The following is a 20,532-nucleotide window of genomic DNA, read 5'->3' as shown; positions in this document are numbered from 1 at the left end:
AGGAATGCCTGCTGCTGCCCTGATGGCAAACTGTGATTCCTACCCTGGATCTTTTTGGGTCAATGTGTGTCAAGTGTGGCCTAGAATAATCTTGTATAATGGTTTAGTTGTGCCTATGGATAACCCCCAAGTAGGTGTTAAAGATTTTTTTTCAATCGAGTCTGGCTTTTTAGAACATTAGGTTTTAAAATCTAAAACTAAAGAATAATTTGATGACCTTACAGTCAGGCTGAAAATATTTAAGTACTTGGGGCACATGGATACTTGAGATTTCTTTTTCCTGCTGCTCATAGACCATTTTAACAGATATCGCCATAGACTGTGGAAGAAAGGACTCAGCTATAATACTAATCTCTGAAAACACTAGTCTTTATATGTGAACAGGGGAAAGAACTGTTAGTTCTTAGCTCTCCTTTAGTCATAGATGGGACATTTGGGCCTGGTTGGCAGTTTCCCTTATATATCAAAGTTTTGCTGATTTTTCCTCTGAAATTACTTACTCCATCCCTTCCTTTCCATTCACTCTGCCATCACCCGAAGTAGTGGGAGAGTCTGTTACTGCTGAACTGCTCCCTTGGAAGTGTTCTTACCTTTAGGTTTTGCTTAGTCTGAGCTGCATTACCCATGAGATCCCAGACTGGATTTCATGATAGCAGTTTTGTCTAGGATTTTCAGCTATTCATGTGTAATCCAGATTTTCCCTGGAGCATGAATAAGATCCCTGGAAATAGTAAGAAGGAAGGCTGGAAAGATGGGTTTAGAGATGTTGGCTAAAGAGTTCCAGTTATTTATTTTGTAGGCAGTGGCAACCATTTCAGTAAATGATCTTTCAGGCAGGAGAGTGAGTTGATCAGAGCCAGGCTTCAGCAAGATTAAGGTGGCAACAAAGTAAAGGGAGAGACTAAAAGAAATGAGACTAGTTAAGAATCCATTGTAGGAGGACTCAAAATGAGGTGGGAATGAGAGGGATGGGACAGATAGGCTCTCAACAGTATAAAGGAAGAATTAGTGACTGTGAGAAGAAAGCAGGCAGGACTTCGCTGAGGTCAGGTAGTGTGAATTTATAACAGACCCATTGGACTTGGTGTCAGGACAGTCCATCAGGAATAGAGAAAGTAATACTCCTCACACACTAATGCCTCTCCTCTCCTTATGTGTTAACACCCTTATGAAATTGCAAACACATTGAAGGCCAGGATCATGGCTTAGCTCTTATCATCCTTACATTTCCACTTCCAGCACAGAGCCTAGGGGGACAGAGTAATCTAATCTCCTATGTGTTTTTATTCTGTCCATATATAGAAGAATATTTAGGACCATCACAGATATTTCACATTGTTAGTTCTACCAACTGTCAGCAGATAGAAGCTCTGTTATCTCTATTCCTGTTTTGTTTTTACATTTCATTGTGAGATATAACTAGGGAGACCAGGTATCTGGGTTTTCTCTAGACAGTCCCAGTTTAGACCTGTTCTCCGAGCACAATTACTAACATTACCTTTCTTCACTCTCAAAGGTTTGTAGAATAAATTCTATGGTCCCTTTATATATATGTACAGAAAAGTACTAAGTATGTATTAGTCAGTTTAACTATAGCTATAAAGAACACACTTGTGGGGCTTCCCTGGTGGCGCAGTGGTTGAGAGTCCGCCTGCCGATGCAGGGGACACGGGTTCATGCCCCGGTCCGGGAAGATCCCACATGCCACGGAGTGGCTGGGCCTGTGAGCCATGGCCGCTGAGCCTGCGTATCCGGAGCCTGTGCTCCGCAACGGAAGAGGCCACAGCGGTGAGAGGCCCATGTACCGCAAAACAAACAAACAAAAAAAGAACACACTTGTGTAACTGCTACCCCAGTCAAGAAATGAAACATTGCCAGCCGCTAGAAGTCTATTTCCCAATCACAACTCTATCTCTCTTCCTTAGAGTTAACCACTATCCTGCTTTTGATGATAACTATTTTCCTACTTTTTATACCAATGAAAGCTAAATTACTAAAGCCAAAAATGCCTACAAAGATTTCCTTCCAATTATGATTCTTCTATTTATTTTACATACTTTAGGTGTGGGTAATTTCGTATTTATGTTACTAATAGATATCTTTGAAAGTATATTTGTATTTTAGTATATGACTACAAGGTTGTAAGTAATCATTTCTGAAGATACATGTTGTGTTTTTGTTATTTATTTATTACCCTGTGATTTAATGAAGAAGACACAGCTCTTGGCCTCAGGAATTTGATTAACAAGCAATTACAATACAAACTATTCAGTGCAATAATGGGAACATGTACAAGATGTGGCTGTAGGACATTACCTAGCCTTGGGGATGAGAGGGAAAACTTTCACTAGAAGGTGATGTTTTATTTGAGTTCTGAAGACAAGTAGGAATTATGCAGGTAAAGGTGGTGGGTGAATTAAAGGCAGAATACTTGGGCCACTTTCCAAACAACAATAACAAAAAACAGCCCAGAAATAAGAAAAGTATGGCACAGTTAGGTTACTATAAGTTGTTCCCTGCAGTTGGAACACAGAGAGTGTTCTGTGTGGTCTCTCATGGTTGGAGAAGTATATCTTTTGGGTCATCGTATTTTGCACATACATTTCGAGGCAGAAGCCAGATCATGTAAGGCCTTAGTGTCATTCTGAGTTTGAACTTGGTCCTGAGGGCAATAAAAACACTTCAAAGAGTTCTAAGCAGTGAGTGAGCAACATGGCGACATGACCATATTTGCATTTTTGAAAGGTTATTCTTACTACAGAATTAGAGAGAGTATTTAAATGGGCAATCCTAGAGGCAGGGAAACTTGGACTGTAGACTGTTGCAGCCATCCACTTGTGAAAGGATGGGCTTGAGCTAAGCCAGAGGAAATGAGAAGGGAGAGAAGTAGATGGCTTTAAGAGACAGTTGGGGACAGAATCAACAGGTTTTTAATGATTGATTTTATGTGGAGTTTGAGGGAGAGGGAAATAAAAGATGATGCTCAGATTTCAGCAGGAGGTGGGGAGCAAAGACAGTGACACAGGTTTGGAGAGGAAATTATTAGCAAGGTGTTGAATTGGTTGAGTTTGAAGTATCTGTGGGGCATTCAAAAGGAAATGACCTTGGGTCTGGAGCTCTGGAGAGAAATTCAGGGTGGAGATAGTCATTAGGGAACAACAGCTTTTAGGTGGTAAGTGAAGCCATTCATATGGACCCTAATATGATATTTTAAAATTTCTGAAATGGAAAATGTGAATAAATTGTGTTCATTGTCTAGTACCATGACATTCTTAGGGAATTAGTCTTTTGGTGTTAAAGCTTCCAAGAAATATTCACACAAAACGTTTTCACGATCTGTTTTAGTTTTTATCAGTTTGGGTTTTTTTAGCTCTTTGGTTGTTTGTTTTTTCTTTTTCTTCCTTTTTCACATTATCCGAGTTTTAATCACAAAATGTGCCTACTATAGCAATAAACACAATAAAATGAAGTTATTATAGAACTTTTGGAACTAAAGCAACATTCATACATTTATTAGGGATTAGCAAATTAGGAGAAGTATAAAAGGTCCCAGGTTTATATGTTTAGATTTCTTACAGTTCTAGAAATAAAATATGTATGGAAAATTCTTTTAGGAAAAAGGTGTATTTTTAAAATAATATAAATTGAAAGTATTTGTTGTTAATTTTCTGCTTATTTTCAGTTTACAGAGGTACTTACAACTTTATAAATCAAATAATTTAGCTGTATGTATACTATAAGTATTTTCAGGTATACATATAGAAATGTATCTGATTTTTCTTAGTGTTACACTGTTTTATCATAAGACCACTATAACTTTCTGCTATGCAATTCTAATGTACTTAGATATATTTTAATATCTCAGATATGCCCAGAATGAGCAATTTCCCCTCAAAAATGTACTTATTTAAAATACTTTCTTTCAGAATATTATAGTAGCACTTAAGTTTAGCAGTAATTTACTAATGGTTTAATACTAATTTATTCCCTAATTTGGATCTTCAATGTAGTTTTTTTGTATTGTTATTATTTGGAATGAGCTATAACCATCTTATTTCTTATGCTATGTAAGCAAGCATATAATTTAATTTTTGTTTACTATGATAATAATTAGATACAGTATGATATATATTATATTTGTTTTACTTATAGGAAAATGGTTCTCCTGAAGAACATGCAGTCTATGTGTGGGACCATTTCATAGCCCAATCTGCAGCTGAGAATGTATTTTTTGTTGCTCATAGCTATGGAGGACTTGCTTTTGTTGAACTGGTAAGTGCATATTTAACTCTTGCTAATTTCCAAACTCCTTACAGATTTATCCCCTCCACTCCCTTTTTCTTGGTGTCATTACTTTAAATTATTTTATAAAGGATGAAAATTATGTATTTTGAGTAAATAATTTTATGATGTTTAAAAAGAGTATATTTCTTTATTGTGGTAGAACTTTTCAGTGCTAACCAGAAAGCTTTTTGCCTGTTCCTTATTTACGTATTACTTTTTTTTTTTAACATCTTTATTGGAGTATAATTGCTTTACAATGGTGTGTTAGTTTCTGCTGTATAACAAAGTGAATCAGCTATATATATATACATATATCCCCATATCTCCTCCCTCTTGCATCTCCCTCCCACCCTCCCTATCCCACCCCTCTAGGTGGTCAAAAAGCACCGAGCTGATCTCCCTGTGCTTTGTGGCTGCTTCCCACTATACATATTACTTTTAACTTCTACATTATAGCCCCACTTTCCATACATTTTATATTTGTGATTCTTGTTTTAATGGGTACATCGCTGAAGCATTATTATCTGTAAAGTGTTTAAAATTTCAGTAGACCCTTTAACTGACAAAACTGCTATCTCTTCAAGTTAGTACTTGATCAGAATCCATATAATTAGTATTAAAACTATTAGAAAGCTCCCATTAATCTAAGTGGAACTCAATGCTTGGTCTTAAAAATCTTTGCATTTCAAAATAATCTGATTCCTAGGGTGAAGATTATGTGTACATAGTGGAAAAATTATCAAGATTTCTAAATTTGGTCAGTATTATATGCAGTATTGCAGTTAGCACACTTTGTGCAGGTATGAATGATTAATGATGTATAATCAGTCCTAAAAATGTGCTCCATGTCCATTACCCCTTATGTCACAGGAAGGTACCAGTGCTCTAATAAAATGGTTAATTTGATAAAAGTGCATTTGATAATTTTAAATCCAAATGGCCTAAAGTGGACATTAAAAGCCGGCACAGCATTGGTTGTCTAATTTTTATGTTTCTAAACTTTGCTGTGTATTTCTCTTCATCATGGAAATTAAATATATTTCCATGGTCTTTTCAACTTTCCCATACCTTATTGCTTACCCACATGATTTAGGTATAAAACTAGCGGTGACACCGGAGAACACTTTAGCTGACCTAAATTTACAAATAGTGTGCTCTCTTAAGATCAGTAAATAAATCATTTATTTCTTAAATTGATTTCACTGTTTTTGAAATTATATTCAAGTACTTTTAACTGCTGAATTTATTTATTTTAATACATAATGGGTATCTTAAGATAGCTCTCTAACATACAAGTATGACGTCCTTTTTAAAATGTGAATGTTGCTTTTCAAATAGTTCTTTTAACCATACAGATATAGATATATACAAACACACACGTATATAGCTGATATATATGTACCTTATGTTTTCCTTCTGTAAGCCATTAAATTACATAAAACATGAAATTTCATGACTTACGGAATAACTTAAAATATGTCTGAAGGCCTGTAAGACTTCAAATTTCAGATTTCTGTAAAACATAAATTTCCATATTTTTACCTTAAGACAGTTAACGAAAACCTTTTGTACATCAAATTTGGAATTTAAGTGAATTTTGGACAGTTTTAGAAATGAATTTAAGATGCCAGAGTAACAGATGACCAGTGTGTCAGTCTTATTTTGCCTGTCCTTCTTGTCACACACTGGTGGATATTTCTGCACTTTTGTTCCACTTTAATATAAAGCACACAGATGTTTCAGAACAAGACTTGACTTCTGACCTTGAGGCTATTAGGGTCAGGGTCCTCAGGGCCTGTGAAATTATCACAAGCTGAGCTAAAGTTTTTCTCCATCACAGGAAGTAACCAGTAAGTAAGAAGTTAAAAAGGAGCTTTGTCAGAGAGACAAGATGGTCTCAGTAAGGGTCAGCTTCTGTAGTCTGCTATCTCTGCAGGAGGTGCATGCATGGGAGGAGGAATATAATATAACCACTGGCACATCACATATCTGACAGGCAACACCAGGACTGAGAAGTCTATTTAACGTAATATACCTTGTTTAGGTTTTAAAATATTAATGGCGATTATCTCAACTTCATATATTTGCTACTTTTTGTCAAGTAACTTTGATAGGGGTATGTAAAGAAGGTGTATAGATGGTGGAAGCTAAAGAAAAAGTAGTTTATGACCTATTGAAAAAAATTTCTCTAAATAAATAACATTGTACACTAAGTTTTACATAAATTTTTGACAATGCTTGATTAATATATTTAAGACCATTGTGTTTCTACTTAGTTTCAAGGATTTTTGAAAGATAGCATTGATAAACAACAAAAAAAATTGAAATATGTTTAAACCTTTTGTTTTTGCCTAAAACTGAATAATATTCTTTCCTATTCTCCCCATTATTCTTAGAGGAAAACTCATGGTGTTTAAAATGTTGACAAATATTCTCTCAGGATTTCTCAACATATGTGTATTATATGAAATTGTTTTACATGGATTAAAATATTTAATATTAACTTTACAAGGAAGTGAGTTGTGGACATCTTAAATTACGGTTTAGTTTTTTATCTCAATAGTACATTACGCACATCAGACATGAAATCTTTTGGATTTCAGTAAAGTTTAACTTTTTAAAAATTATCATAAAATTTTACTCCTGATTCAAGACTCTACACACACAAACACACACACACACACACACCCCTTATAGATGGAACAGCGCTAGTTTGTAGCATTATGTTTGAATGCATGGAGATTGTTCTTCTACCATCCTCATTCAAGTTCACATTCTTTTTTAGGTCATGAATTTTAAGAAAATTTATTTTAGATGTGAACTGTATGACTAGTACAGTTTCAGTATTACGTGTAATTACTTGTAGTGCTTATTGTTTAAAAACAGGTACCAGTCAGGACCCATGCTAAAATGTATCTTGCCATTTATTAAGTTAAAATTACATATAATTGGAGTTTAAAATTAAGGTACTACTAATAGAAATCTGAAAAATTACTTTTAAATTTAGAGCACAAAATAGTTGTAGAGCTTTTGTATTTTGCTAATTGTTGTTTTTGAAAACTGAGAACATAATTTATTATTATATCCTATTTTGAAGTTCTAAAATTTGCCTGAAGAATACAAGAGGTAGTTAAGAGATTTATTTTCAAAACCAGTGTTCAGTTATGATAGTAAATATTGGAATTTGATCAGGCCTAACCTCATAAAACAGTATACAGTTGACTATACTAATGAGAAAAGTCATACTAAAAATATGCTTTTCACTGCTTTCATTCCCATTATATGGTAACAACTCAAGTTTCTAATTCTCTAAACTGTCTGTAATCCTAGTAAAAATAGATGTTGTTAAGACAGCTCTGGTAACAATCCTAGCATTCAGTCATTAAAGCAAAAGGGAAGAACTATTTATTTTATGAATTGATAATGAATTTTAAAAGTAACATACCTACTCTATGCTATCTCTTCTGTGTATTTAAAAATAATGCCAATATATAATGCTACCATTATTAAAACATCATTTTCGAAGCTTTAAATTTCTAAGAAATTCTATTTTATATGTGGTAGATAGAATTAGTAGTCATAATCAAGTCATTTACCAAATTCATTTAGAAAAACATCTACAACTAATGCAGCTTGCTTTTGCCTTATATTAGTGGTTAAAAATTTAAACTCATTTCTTAGAAATTAGCTGTCAAAAAACAATGCAGTTTTTAAGCTTTTTCATAGTCTCTTTCACCAGCCATTTTATGGAGTGATTCCATTGCTTCCATACTTGGTCATTTCAGAGTGCTTTGCTCTTGTCATTGTAGATGATGGTTAGTTTGACAAAATCAAGCAAGCTTAAAATTTTCTTTTATTTGCAAATGAGTTAGCTTCCTTGTCAATGCCCAGTTTCCAATCTTAACTCACCTTACCTTCCCTGTTTGCAGTGCTCTGTACATCAATTTGCATTCATATTTCTTTCCTTAGTCAAAGTGAGATTGTTGATATTTCTTTTAGAACACATTAGACAATTTTAGCAAATATATTTCATTAGCTTATTGAATCATCTCAGCTGATATAAAATTAGTATTTTTCATATTACTTTTATTTTCTTTTCCATGTTATTAGTGGTATGTTCTCAGCCACCATTAAAAACATCTCTTAGAAATGTGTGAAAACTGCACCTTTTGAAAGTGTATCTCTACCCACTTTTGATTTTGGTTTCTCCATGCTTGTCAGCACTTGATTGGCACCTCACTTGCATGTGAATTAAGGAATGAAGGGAACTCTATTTTCCTGCCATTGTTCCATGCTGGGCTCTCTAGCCTCCAGGCAGCCTAAGCTGACCTTCAGTAGCTGATAGAGGACTATTTTTTGGACTGAGCTGTGTGAGGACACTCAACCTCAGTCTACTCTTAAGTTGATCTTTTAAAATTGCCTAGAGCATGATTTGGGTTTACCCTGAAAAGAAAATGGAATGGGACTAAAAGAATTAGTTTTTACCTTTAGTGACATGAGTTAACTGTGACCTTAAAGAAGCATCATTTACATTTTGTCTACAAAGAACAAAGCAAATTGGATAGTAGCATATCCACTTAATGTGATCAATGCTAAAAAATGGGCTGCTGGGAATGAAGAATTGAGGAGAGGTAGAATAAGGGCAGATAAACAAAGAAAAATTGACATTAGAGTATCAAAACAATTCAGGCCAAAAACACTTCTTACAAACCTACTTTAAAATATAAGTAATTCAGTAAAAATAAGTCACCATTTGTAATATAACTTGAATTTCTGAGTTGGCTGCCTACATGATACAAATAGCATGTTAATGCATGGGATGGTTACAACTTGTATGGAACGCTATCTTAATTCTCTAGTTGTTTTTTTTGTTTGTTTGTTTGTTTTGCGTTACGCGGGCCTCTCACTGCTGTGGCCTCTCCCGCTGCGAAGCACAGGCTCCGGACGCGCAGGCTCAGCGGCCATGGCTCACGCGCCCAGCCGCTCCGCGGCATGTGGGATCTTCCCGGACCAGGGCACGAACCCGTGTCCCCTTCATTGGCAGGCAGACTCTCAACCACTGCGCCACCAGGGAAGCCCTCTAGTTGTTTTATATGAAAACAATATAGTTTCTCTACTTTGTATGCTCCTTAGAGAGAAACCAGAGATTATATTATTTTTGCCTCCTATATTCAATTTTGTTTAATTTTTTGCATATACTATAGATACTGTCTTTTGATTGATTGGCGATAACAGTAATTTTAGGAGTTAGTTGCAAGAGTCCAAGTAAGATCCAATAAAAGGCTTTACCAACGTAGAAGTGGTGGGAATGGTAAAGAAGAAGCACACATTAGACATTAGGAGACAAATTCTACATGGCTTAGTGACATTGGATCTGGAAAGCTGAACAAAGAAGAAGAGGGTGTAATATCTTTCCCTGTACACACCTACAGAAGCATGTCGAAGTGGATGTGAAGGGTATCCAAGCACAACAGATAACAAGCAGTGAACAATGATTATGCAGATATGTAGGTATTGGGGAAAATGTTTGCATATACTGGATATTTAATAATTGTGGTCAATAGAATAAATGAGATATCAAATCAGAGTTTTTTAATATACATTTATTTATTTATTTATTGTTGGCTGCATTGGGTCTTCGTTGCTGTGCTCAGCTTTCTCTAGTTGCAGTGAGCGGGGACTACTTTGTTATGGTGTGCGGGCTTCTCATTGTGGTGGCTTCTCCTTGCGTAGCACGGGCTCTAGGTGCACGGGCTTCAGTAGTTGTGGCATGCGGGCTCAGTAGTTGTGGCTCGTGGGCTCTAGAGCACAGCCTCAGTAGTTGTGGTGTATGGGCTTAGTTGCTCCACGGCATGTGGGATCTTCCCGGACCAGGGATCGAACCCGTGTGCCCTGCATTGGCAGGCGGATTCTTAACCACTGCGCCACCAGGGAAGTACTCAAATCAGAGTTTTAAAAGGAAAGAGTTACATATACAGATATGATTTTTAAGCTTCACAATTTACCTATGTATTGAGGTTTGATTTTTTTTAACTTTTACTCAAATGATTTTTAATATGCATTAGGAAATCTCACTGTTTAAAAGAATGATTCAGTTTATTAGTTTTTATGTTAACTCCTCTCCTTTTGTCCCATATCTAACCAACCAATGTATTTTGTCAGGTTTTTTTTTTCTCTGAAATATTGATCATGTCTTTTCCTCTCTGTGCCCACTGTTAATTTCATCATTTCACAACAGTATCACTGAACTCTTATACCCATTTTCTTACTGGCTCTCTTTTCTCTCTACTCCATCCTGTATACCACACCATGATCGGTACTATTTAAACCCCCTTTTTACTATGCCATTCCAGAATCATACTGGCTCCCTATTGTCTCTTGCATCATCTCTCCTCTCTGTCACTTTAAGACTTTCTGTATAATCTGATTATCTCTTTCCAACTATATTTTTCCCAATAGAAACTTTCAGTTCTAGTCTAATTTCCTTACTGCCATTGTTCCACCTCACTGTACCTCTACCCCCGGCCTCCAAGCCCAGTGTAGTAGGAGAACATGAAACTTGGAAGAAGATGACCTGGGTTTGAATATTAGTTCTGATTTGTACAGATTATAAGTTCGGTCACATCCCTTATGTGTGTCCTCCTCTGTAAGTACCCACTTTATATAAGTAGAGTTTGAGGGTTAACTTATAAAATTCCTGGTTATTAGGAATTAAATCATTGTTTGTTTGAACATGAGTCTAAATGCCCATAGTGTATGCTCATTCTCATTTTTGCTAATGCCGTTTCTCCCAAGTGAAAGAATTTTCCTTCTTACTAGATTTTTCATAAAGTATTCTCAATTAACTCCCCCTTTTTTCTATAGTATTTATATGTTTCACAATTTAAAACTTTACTAATCAGTTTTGTTTTTAAATTATCTTTGATCTCTAAATCTTGCTCAAATCATCTGGAAAAAACTTGAGAATAAAGAGTCTAACATACCTTTTATTCCCCCCATCACACATTTGGGAACAATATATGTTACAACAACATGAGCATTCTTAAATTATCTGTACAGTTAATTGACTATTTTATAGAGTTTAAGCCTTAACAGTAACTCTTTTACTAATTAAACTTATTCATTCATCCTATCCTCCATTTGAATATCGGTTAATTTGGGAATTCTGTCTAATCAGTTCTTTCACATTAGATAGTATTACCCATTTTGTTCCTGGTATTAGTTTCTTATAATCTCCTCTCTGCTGGTGTACTCAACCCACAGCCTGACCAAGAAGGTTGCTTCGCTATTACTCATTCTTCAAAGTATAATCTTCTCAATCAAAGAGGAAAGTTATTAAACTAAGTTATAATGCCTTCTCATAATACTATAAGGCAGTATATGAAATAAGTCTGGGACACTCTCCACTTTATCCTCAGTCATGAGTTTAACATGACTTTTTATTTAATGATTAGCTTACTTTTGCTTGTTTCCATTTTTTAACTTTAAAAAAATTTTTGAGCTACAATCTCATATCTTTATGAGATATCATTGAGATTTATTGAGCTTTATTGAGATATAATTCACATACCAAAAAATCCATTTTTTAAAGTGTACAATTCAATGGTTTTAAGTATATTCACAGAATTGTTCAACCATCACTACTATCTAATTTTTAGAACATTTTTGTCACCCCAAAAGAAACTCCATACCCATTAGCCATCACCCCCATACTTAAAATTCCACCAGCAATATAAGAGGGTTCTAATTTCTCTATACTCACCAACACTTGTTATCGTCTATCTTTTTTACTTTTGCTATACTAGTTGAGGTGAAATAGTATCTTGTGGCTTTTATTTTGCATTTCTCTATGACTAATGATTTTGAGCATCTTTTGATGTGCTGTTGGCCATTTGCTTATTTTTTTGGAGAAATGTCAGTTAAAACCCTTTGTCCATTTTTAAATTATGTTATCATTTTGCTGTTGAATCGTAAGAGTTCTTTATATATTCTGAATACTTTATTTCAATGGATATCAGATACATGATTTGCAAATATTTTCTCCCATTCTGTGGGTTGTATTTTCACTTTCTTGATGATGTCCTTTGAAGTACAGAAGTGTTTTATTCCGATGAAGTCCAGTTTATCTAGTTTTTGTCACTCGAGTTAATTTTTGTACATTGTATGAAGTAGAAGTCCAACATAGTTCTTTTAAATGTAGATATTCAGTTGTCTCAGCACCATTTGTCAGTAAGACTATTCTTTCCCATTCCATTTGTCTTAGCTCCCTTGACTATAAATATAAGGGTTGGTTTATGGACTCTTAATTCTATTCCATTGATCTATATGCCTATCTTAATACAATACCACGCTTGTCTTGATTACTGTAGCTTTGTAGCAAGTTATGAAGTCAAGAAGTGTGCATTCTCCAGCTTCCTTCTTCTTAAAGACTGCTTTGGCTATTCTAGGTCCCTTGCACTTCCATTTATATTGTAGGATCAATTTGTCAATTTATGCAAAAATGGGAGCTGGGATTTTGATTGGAATTAAATCTGTAGATCAATTTGGGGAATATTGCCATCTTAATAATAAGTCTTCCAATCCATGAATATGGGTTTTATTTCTATTTATTTATCTTCTTTCAAATTTTTTTTAATTTTCAGTATACAAGTCTTACACTTACTTAGTTAAATTTATTCCTTAGTATTTTATTCTTTTTGATGCTCTTCTAAGTGAAATTATTTATTTTCAGATTGTTCATTGCTAGTGTATAGAAACACAATTGACGGACTTCCCTGGCAGTCCAGTGGGTAAGACTCTGCGCTTCCACTGCAGGGGGCACGGGTTCAATCCCTGGTCGGAGAGCTAAGATCCCGCATGCCACGCAGCCCCCCACCCCCCAAAAAAAAAAAAAACACAATTGATTTTTGTATCTTGGTCTTGTATCCTGCAATCTTATTGAATTCATTTATTAGTTTAATAGTTTTTATGTGTGTATGTATGAATTCCTTAGGGTTTTCTATGTTCAAGATCATATAATCTGTGAATAAAAATAGTTTTACTTCTTCCTTTCAAATCTGGATGTTAGTTTGTTTGTTTTTGCCTAATTGTCCTGTCCAGTATAGTGATAGATAGAAGTAGCTAGAGTGGACATCCTTTTGTCCCTGATCTTAAGGAGAAAACATTCACTTTTTTCATCATTAATTATGATGTTACTTGTAATTATTTCCATTCTTTATAGATCATTTCTACTTAGGATCTAATGTGCTCCTTAATGTTTTATTTCTCAGTCACACCAGGATCAGATTGTTCAGAAAGCTGAAATGGAGAAAGATTTCACTAATCTTTTATAGAATCTTTCTGTAGAGTAATGGATACATACTACCCCATTGGAATTACCTTTGGAGGAGGTTTTTCAATATCCATGTAGATGGACTGCATCCAGATCTTACTGCAGCTGAGAGATTGAGCACTCTGTCTCTTAATTCAACAAAAGACTGCCAGGAAATCACTGTCTGCTAAGATTAGCACAATAACATGTTGAGGAGAACCCATAGAAATTGATATATTAATTTGTTAGATGTAAATCTTTCTATAAGAAATATTTCTTTTTCCATTGGTTTTATAAAAGATCTTAATGAGAGATTTTGTATTTTACTGCAGATATGAGAGCATGATTGACTATTGTAAGCCTTTTATAAGAGGGATTATAGAAAAACACATTTCATTTAATAATGGAGCTGTTTTTACTATTCTTATAGCCTTATGATGATCACTCAATGGAAGCACTCCCCCATATGAGATTCCCAACCACAGTGACCCCTGTGATTTGACACCGCAAATTGCAGAGAGCTCTTAGAAGACAAAAATTTTGTAATCAAAACCATTTGACATCTATCTTAGAAGTTAGACCTCAATTTTTATTCAATAATTTATTCAGATTAGCACAGGGAAGCCAAGTAGAGTCAGACTTGAAGCACACTAGATTTATATTAAGGTAAAGCTCGAGAGGACAGAATGGAAGGCAGATCTGGACAAAGGTCTCATTACTAGAGTTCAGGATGGGTTCAAGAAGAGCTAATTCAGCTGGAGAGCTTGGATTTGGAGGGAATAGCAGGTGAACCATCACTAGGTAGGTATCTGTAGAGCATGGTGAACTCAGGTTTTAATCGGGAGGTATAATCTGGTTGCAGGGAACAGAAAATCAAGGCGCATTAGGTGATAACTAAGCAAACAAAATATAGTTATTGGTTCTAAGAGTACCTCTTCTCCCAAGCCAAACTCCACCTCACTGACTTATAGGGAAGGAAGTAAAAAAAAAACAAAAAAAAAAAAACAGGATTAAACACTGGGGAAAGGATGAACAAAGCAGGCAAGGTTTAAGGCTTCAACCATTGGCTGGGGATTTAGAAATGGGTCTTTTCTTGAGAAAGAAAGAGGTTCTAGTAGGCAGAAAAATCAGAAGGACTATAAAGTGATGAATCAAGGCAGAAGTTCAATTTATTTGACTTAAGTCAGAACGAGATAGAGTAAAATACTATATTCTAAGGTCATGTAGATACCTAGGGCTTATCCTTGGTACACTGGTTATCAGGTTTCTATGGCAATAAAAGAGATGGAGTAGGAAGAGGTATCATTTTTCCTACTCTTAGGCTGTGAGATGATCACACTATGGGTCTAAAGCTTTCTTTGGGCCCAGGGAAACAAAGGGATACTACTCTTCTAAGCTCCTGTGATCTTAACTTTTAGAGTTGGGGACTTTTAATGTGTGTGTGTGTGTGTGTGTGTGTGTATCATTTTTTTCTCACTTCATATTTTTTGTTATAGGTTTTCCACACTTTTTCATTGAATGAATTTAGATCACAATAAAGCCACCTGGACCACATCAATTTGACTTTATAGATATTATTTCTTGGAGTTAGGAATGAGTATTATGCCCTCAAAACAAGAAATGGTTGAGAACACTATCAAAGATATTTATTCAGTTGAGCACCTCACTCTGTACAAGTACTGGGGAAACAAATTAAAACACATCCCTGGCTTCAAGGTTATATTCTAAGTAGGAAACACAATTAAACAAAGAAAGTAATATAGTAATTGTGAAGTGGGATTTTAGCCAAGAGGTTAACTTCCCCAGTGTAAAGATCTAAACAGTAAATTTGTCTTAGAGTTAAGTAGTAGGAAGAATTATTTCTGTTGATAAAGATAATCTCTTTTGGTCAGAAAATAAAAGCTTTATCATGCATTTTTACCTTTGTCTCCTGTAAACCCAGAACTGTGGCTAATTTTCCATTTCATTAGTTACTCCAAGCCTCAATCTCTTATAAGAGTGTCTTAATTCATAGTTGTCTTTTGCTTTAAGTCACCTCAGAATCCTTTTCTTAATAGGCAGAGGGTAGATAATAAATCCACTATTTTCTTTGGTTCTTACTATGCTGCCTAGCCCAGCTGGACCTGTAATAATACGCAGTAAATAATTTTGATTCTAGATTTATATGTACATAAGTTGTCAGAAGCAGATCTCAGATGGTGCTGTATTGGGTCAGAATGAAGAAAGTAGCATCTAGGCATTTGTATACAGGGCCACACAATAGAGCAAAGTGAGGTGGATAAGAGAACAAAGCTGACCAACAAGGACATTTAGCACCAATGTGCTTTAGTGTGTAGGAGGTACAATTTGTGACCCTGAAGTTTTGGACACTTGGAAGGACCATTAATGAAAATTGATCAGTGAATGTAGAAAATTGACTAAGATATTAAAATCTCGAATCAAGGGAAGTAGCCAAGCCTAACCCTAACCCAAAACTTAGTTTTCTGTGATTAAATTGAATAAGTTAAATTTCATACCCTCTAGAAATTAGTTTGCCTACTTATATATTTATTAGTGTATTCAGATTTCTACCTAGTTTTCCATACCTTATTTGAATTTTTCTCATAAATAAGTTTATTAAAGAACATTAGAATACAATAAAAAATTGTTATTTAATATTTCAGTGACAATTTTATAATTGAGTCAAATGATTAAAAAGTGTTCTAACTTCTAACATACCTAGCTTATGTCTAAATATCCATAAATCTTGATATCTAACTTCTAACATCTATCTTCAGATTTCTTTACCACATTAATCAGACATCTGAATTAGAAGAAAAATTTGACGTTTATCTTTCTAAAAGAGAGGCACTGGGCAGAAAGATAGAGCACACTCAGCTTTCTCCTCCAGTAGAAATTTCCTATCTTGACTTCTCTCCAGTTATAAGGCGTCAGGGGATGCTTTATAATTATAAATGTTGAATTTCTAAATGTATCCAATAGCCTGTCTGCTAACAACAAAGAAACCTTAACTTTCTCTGTAAAGTGGTGTCCTATAAATTGTAATATAATATGAGATCCCTAGCCTATGTAATTGCCTTTGTAGTATTACTGCTCATTTTACCTCAGGAAAAAGATTCCTAGTTCCAGTACCATTAATAATGTAATAGTAGTTTCTACCACTGTTATAGGCTCAGCCTTACATTTTTCAGTTTTGTTTACTGTTACACATTTTTAGGGCGTTTATTGAAATATTAAATATATTTATATTTATGTCCAAACATTAAATATGTAGTAATATATTAGTTTTCTTTAGCATATTATAAACCTTAACATTTGATGACACTTGTATTTTCTCTAACATCTTACAATAGACTCTTAAGCAGAACAGATACCTTTATATCTGATTGCTGTGTTAGAGACCTGTCTTACTCTAATAGAACCCTGTTATTACTATTGCCATAGAACCCATTTCATCTGTCAGACAGCCATAGGGGCCTAAGACATGGCGGGGTCAAGAACAGTTCTAAGCAATTCATAGCAGTGTCTTTGAAAATGAACATTTTAAATGGAACTAGTATTTATGAGTGTCTTGCAAATCAGAAGGTAGTGACATCATCATCATATTCATCAGCAGCAACGCTAATGCTTAAATTAGATGATACTTACTGTGTACCAGGCACTGTCCTAAGCATGTACTTTATATAACTATACTTTATCTCATTTAATCATCATAACTTTATAAGTACTGTTATCATCCCCATTTTACAGGTGAGAAACATATATATTTTCCCCCTTTAAAAGTGTGACCTCTGGCTTTGTCACAGTGAGTTTTTGTTTATTTCTCCTCTCATCAAGTACCTATGCAGAGTAAACGTTTTATTATACTAACTATGGTGACTCTTATCTCTAAAACAATCTCCTGGTCTTTCATGTATTTCAGGATTCAATTCTATATTTCTCTGTTGAATTACATTGATTGTTTAGTTTTTATTCTCTAGCCTGTTTACTGCTTATCCTTTTTTGTGCCTTCCAAGCAGACTTTCTATTTTAATCAGTTCTTAATTACCTAAACTAAGGAAGGGGAGAAAAGGTGTGGAAAATTTAAAATAACAGGAAATCCCCAAATCATTTTTATTTAAATTTTGATTATGTTTTGATGTGGTGTTCTGGAAATTCAGTTTAAGCAGAAAAATTGAAAACACTACGAAAATCTGGAAAACAGATGAGTTTCCTTGGCCAGGCCCCTGGTTGGCTCTTCTTTGCAACTCATTCCATGCTGGAAATAGACAGCTGTCTTCTAATACCAACTAAATAGAATTGACCTTTCAAGTCTTCCTGGAACAATCTCTGCTGTCAGTGTTTGTTCCTTCATGTTGTCCACATCTATAAGTTACACCTGGAAGTGATAGCTATATAACATAACACCTACCAAGTACCAGACATTGTTTTAAGTTCTTTATAAATATTAATTCATGTAATCCTTATGATATAAGTATTATTATAATCTTCAGTTACATGTGAGGAAACGGAGGCAGCAAAATATTAAGTACTAAGATTACAAGCCACTAAGTGATGGAGCCAGAATTTAAACCTAGGCTTTCTGGCTCCAAAGCCATGCTCATAACCGTTATGCATACTGCCATTCAGAAGAGACTTTAGGGTACTACTAGATTTGGTCATTAAACATTGTTTTAGCTAAGCATTGTACAACTTACGTTTAATTTTATTAAGTAGGTGTATTATTAGCCCTGTTTTACAGATGAAGGAGTCAGAAAGGTTGAGGAACTTGTGCCAAGTTGCACAACGAAGATGGGTCAGAATTGAAATTCATTCAGTTTGCAATAGAAATCCAATCTCAGAATCAATGATTTTGCCCATGAAACACTCTTTCCTCTGATTGGTTTTGGGAAACTGCATGAAATATTTTTCTGATAAATTAGAATGTTTTAATTAATGAGGGAAGTTTTCATTTAAATAAATTCTCTATTTATATTTTAAAGCACAAACCTCTTTGGTAAACTGAATATCTTACCTGACATACTTTTAAAATTGAGAATATACTTTTAAAAGCAAAAAACACACATATTGTGCAGATTTATATCAGGAAGGATAGAATTTCATTATTCAGTGGGTATCACAATGTCAACACATATCAAATACTCGGTGATAATACTCTAAAATTGTTTTTCTACAGTTTTTCCTACATATTGGAGAAAATATAACAATTGAAATATTGTAACAAAAAGTGAAACCATAGTTGCTTGGTCCTTTATATTTTACTTACTGTAAATTGGAGTTTACATTTTACTGTGAATATCAGACCACTCAAAATTCTTATATTTGAAATTAAAATTGGAAAAGGAAACATTTGAGTCCCTATAATTAACCTGCTACTTCATGCCTTTCTGATTTATTATAAGCATTTCATCTGATACCTAATACTTGAAAAGTTATGAGAGTTTTATATTGCTTTGATTTTATATCATGCTTTCTCCATGTAAATAATAAAGTTTTTTTAAAGCTTTAGGTCTAAGTAAAGAGGATCAAACAAATGAATGATAGATTTAGTTATACTTTAGGGAAAAAAATCTTATTAAAGTAAACTGAAAATAAACATTTTACCAGTGTAGAACGCACTAGAAATGTGAAAAAGAAAAAAGTGAGCTATGTTTATCCTGTATAGTCTCATATTTCCCTCCGTTGGCTAAATAAACCAGTGTCTTAAGATATCTGTGTCCTTTTAACAGCTAAATAAACAGCTTTAAATAGTGAACTTTATATAATAGATGTCTGATTTTCATATTTTATGCAGTATTTTGCCAGGGAAAGTTCATATATCAATAGCTAAAAGAAAAATTGTATATTTTATTTTTAATATTAGAAATATTTGCTACATACCTGATAGAAAATGCATCTGCAGCTAAAATTTTTAATTTAAAATTCCAAAGTAGAAGACAAAGTAAATATATTAGTAGATATTTACAGAATTTTTCTTATTTGCTTGGCAGTATCTATATTATAGTTGCTGCCATTATAATTCCTATTTAAAATATAATTTTTAACTTCTTTTAAGTTATGAAAGACTTTTTTTAAATGTGAAATTCATAAGAAGAAGCAGGTTTAAAAAAAAAACAAAAAATGAGAACATTTAGGAAATAATTTTGCACTCAAGTAGTCCTTTGAAGACCTGATAATTGAGTGTTTTTGATGTAGCCTTATAAAGCATCTGACTTGCCTTCAAGACCATTTGACAGGGACAGAGCTTTGTGTACTAAGTAGCCCTTGAGCTTATTATGCATTCTAATCAGATTTTAGAGTGATTTTGGAGATACAGATACTAACTTCAAAAGACAAACGGCTCCTATATCAATAGGGTAGCCACCATGGAGAATAATTTCTGGTGACTGGGTGAGTTTTTAGTCTGAGAATGATGACTATAATTTTATATCTTGAATTATTTCTCTTACAACATTTCATTTATTCCCTGTTCAAGAACAGTATTTGCTTTTTCTAGATTTTTATTTCCTGCTCATGAATGCAAACATACAAAAAAATTGACCTTCTGAAATGTCAGCAAAATTCAACTATGCCAGGAAATTTTAAGATACCAAAATTTTATTTGCACACTCTTAAAAGTAATGCTGAGTGTTTCTCCCATGATGTTTTCTTCCCCTTTGCTGCACTCCCAGAAGGAGTTTTTAACTCTTAAAAATAACCCATTTTAAGAATTCTCCTTAGCTCATGAAAACACATTTTAAGAATTCGCAGGAAGTGTGAGGTATTCATCAGTATATATTTACTGTCTGAAGCTGATATAGCTGTAAGGTTTTTCAGATCCAATTGATCTATTGCGCATGTTCCCTCCCTAGGTTGCAGGACGTGCTTCTATTTGCATAAGGCCCTGGGCAAGGTTCTTTCTTGCATTGATTGGCCTGTCCAAGGCAGCCTGATATGTT

The 20,532-nt window shown here is 34.3% G+C and overlaps 1 protein-coding gene across 5 annotated transcripts in view; it reads left to right on the top strand.

The window, feature by feature from the left end:
- FAM172A (family with sequence similarity 172 member A) overlaps positions 1–20,532 on the top strand; it is a 426,299-nt gene that overhangs the window by 228,367 nt on the left and 177,400 nt on the right. For all 5 annotated transcript variants that reach the window (XM_029218731.1, XM_029218732.1, XM_029218729.1 and 2 more), the window contains one exon: positions 4,153–4,272. In XM_029218731.1, the coding sequence (XP_029074564.1) occupies positions 4,153–4,272 (120 nt within the window). The remainder of the gene's footprint in view (positions 1–4,152; positions 4,273–20,532) is intronic.

This window comes from Monodon monoceros, unplaced genomic scaffold (genome assembly GCF_005190385.1).
Source record: "Monodon monoceros isolate NGI ecotype Baffin Bay Population unplaced genomic scaffold, NGI_Narwhal_1 Super_Scaffold_12, whole genome shotgun sequence".
In the NCBI taxonomy this organism is placed as follows: domain Eukaryota; kingdom Metazoa; phylum Chordata; class Mammalia; order Artiodactyla; family Monodontidae; genus Monodon; species Monodon monoceros.
Note: the sequence above shows the minus strand (reverse complement) of the source record. Positions and strands in the feature narration are given on the sequence as shown.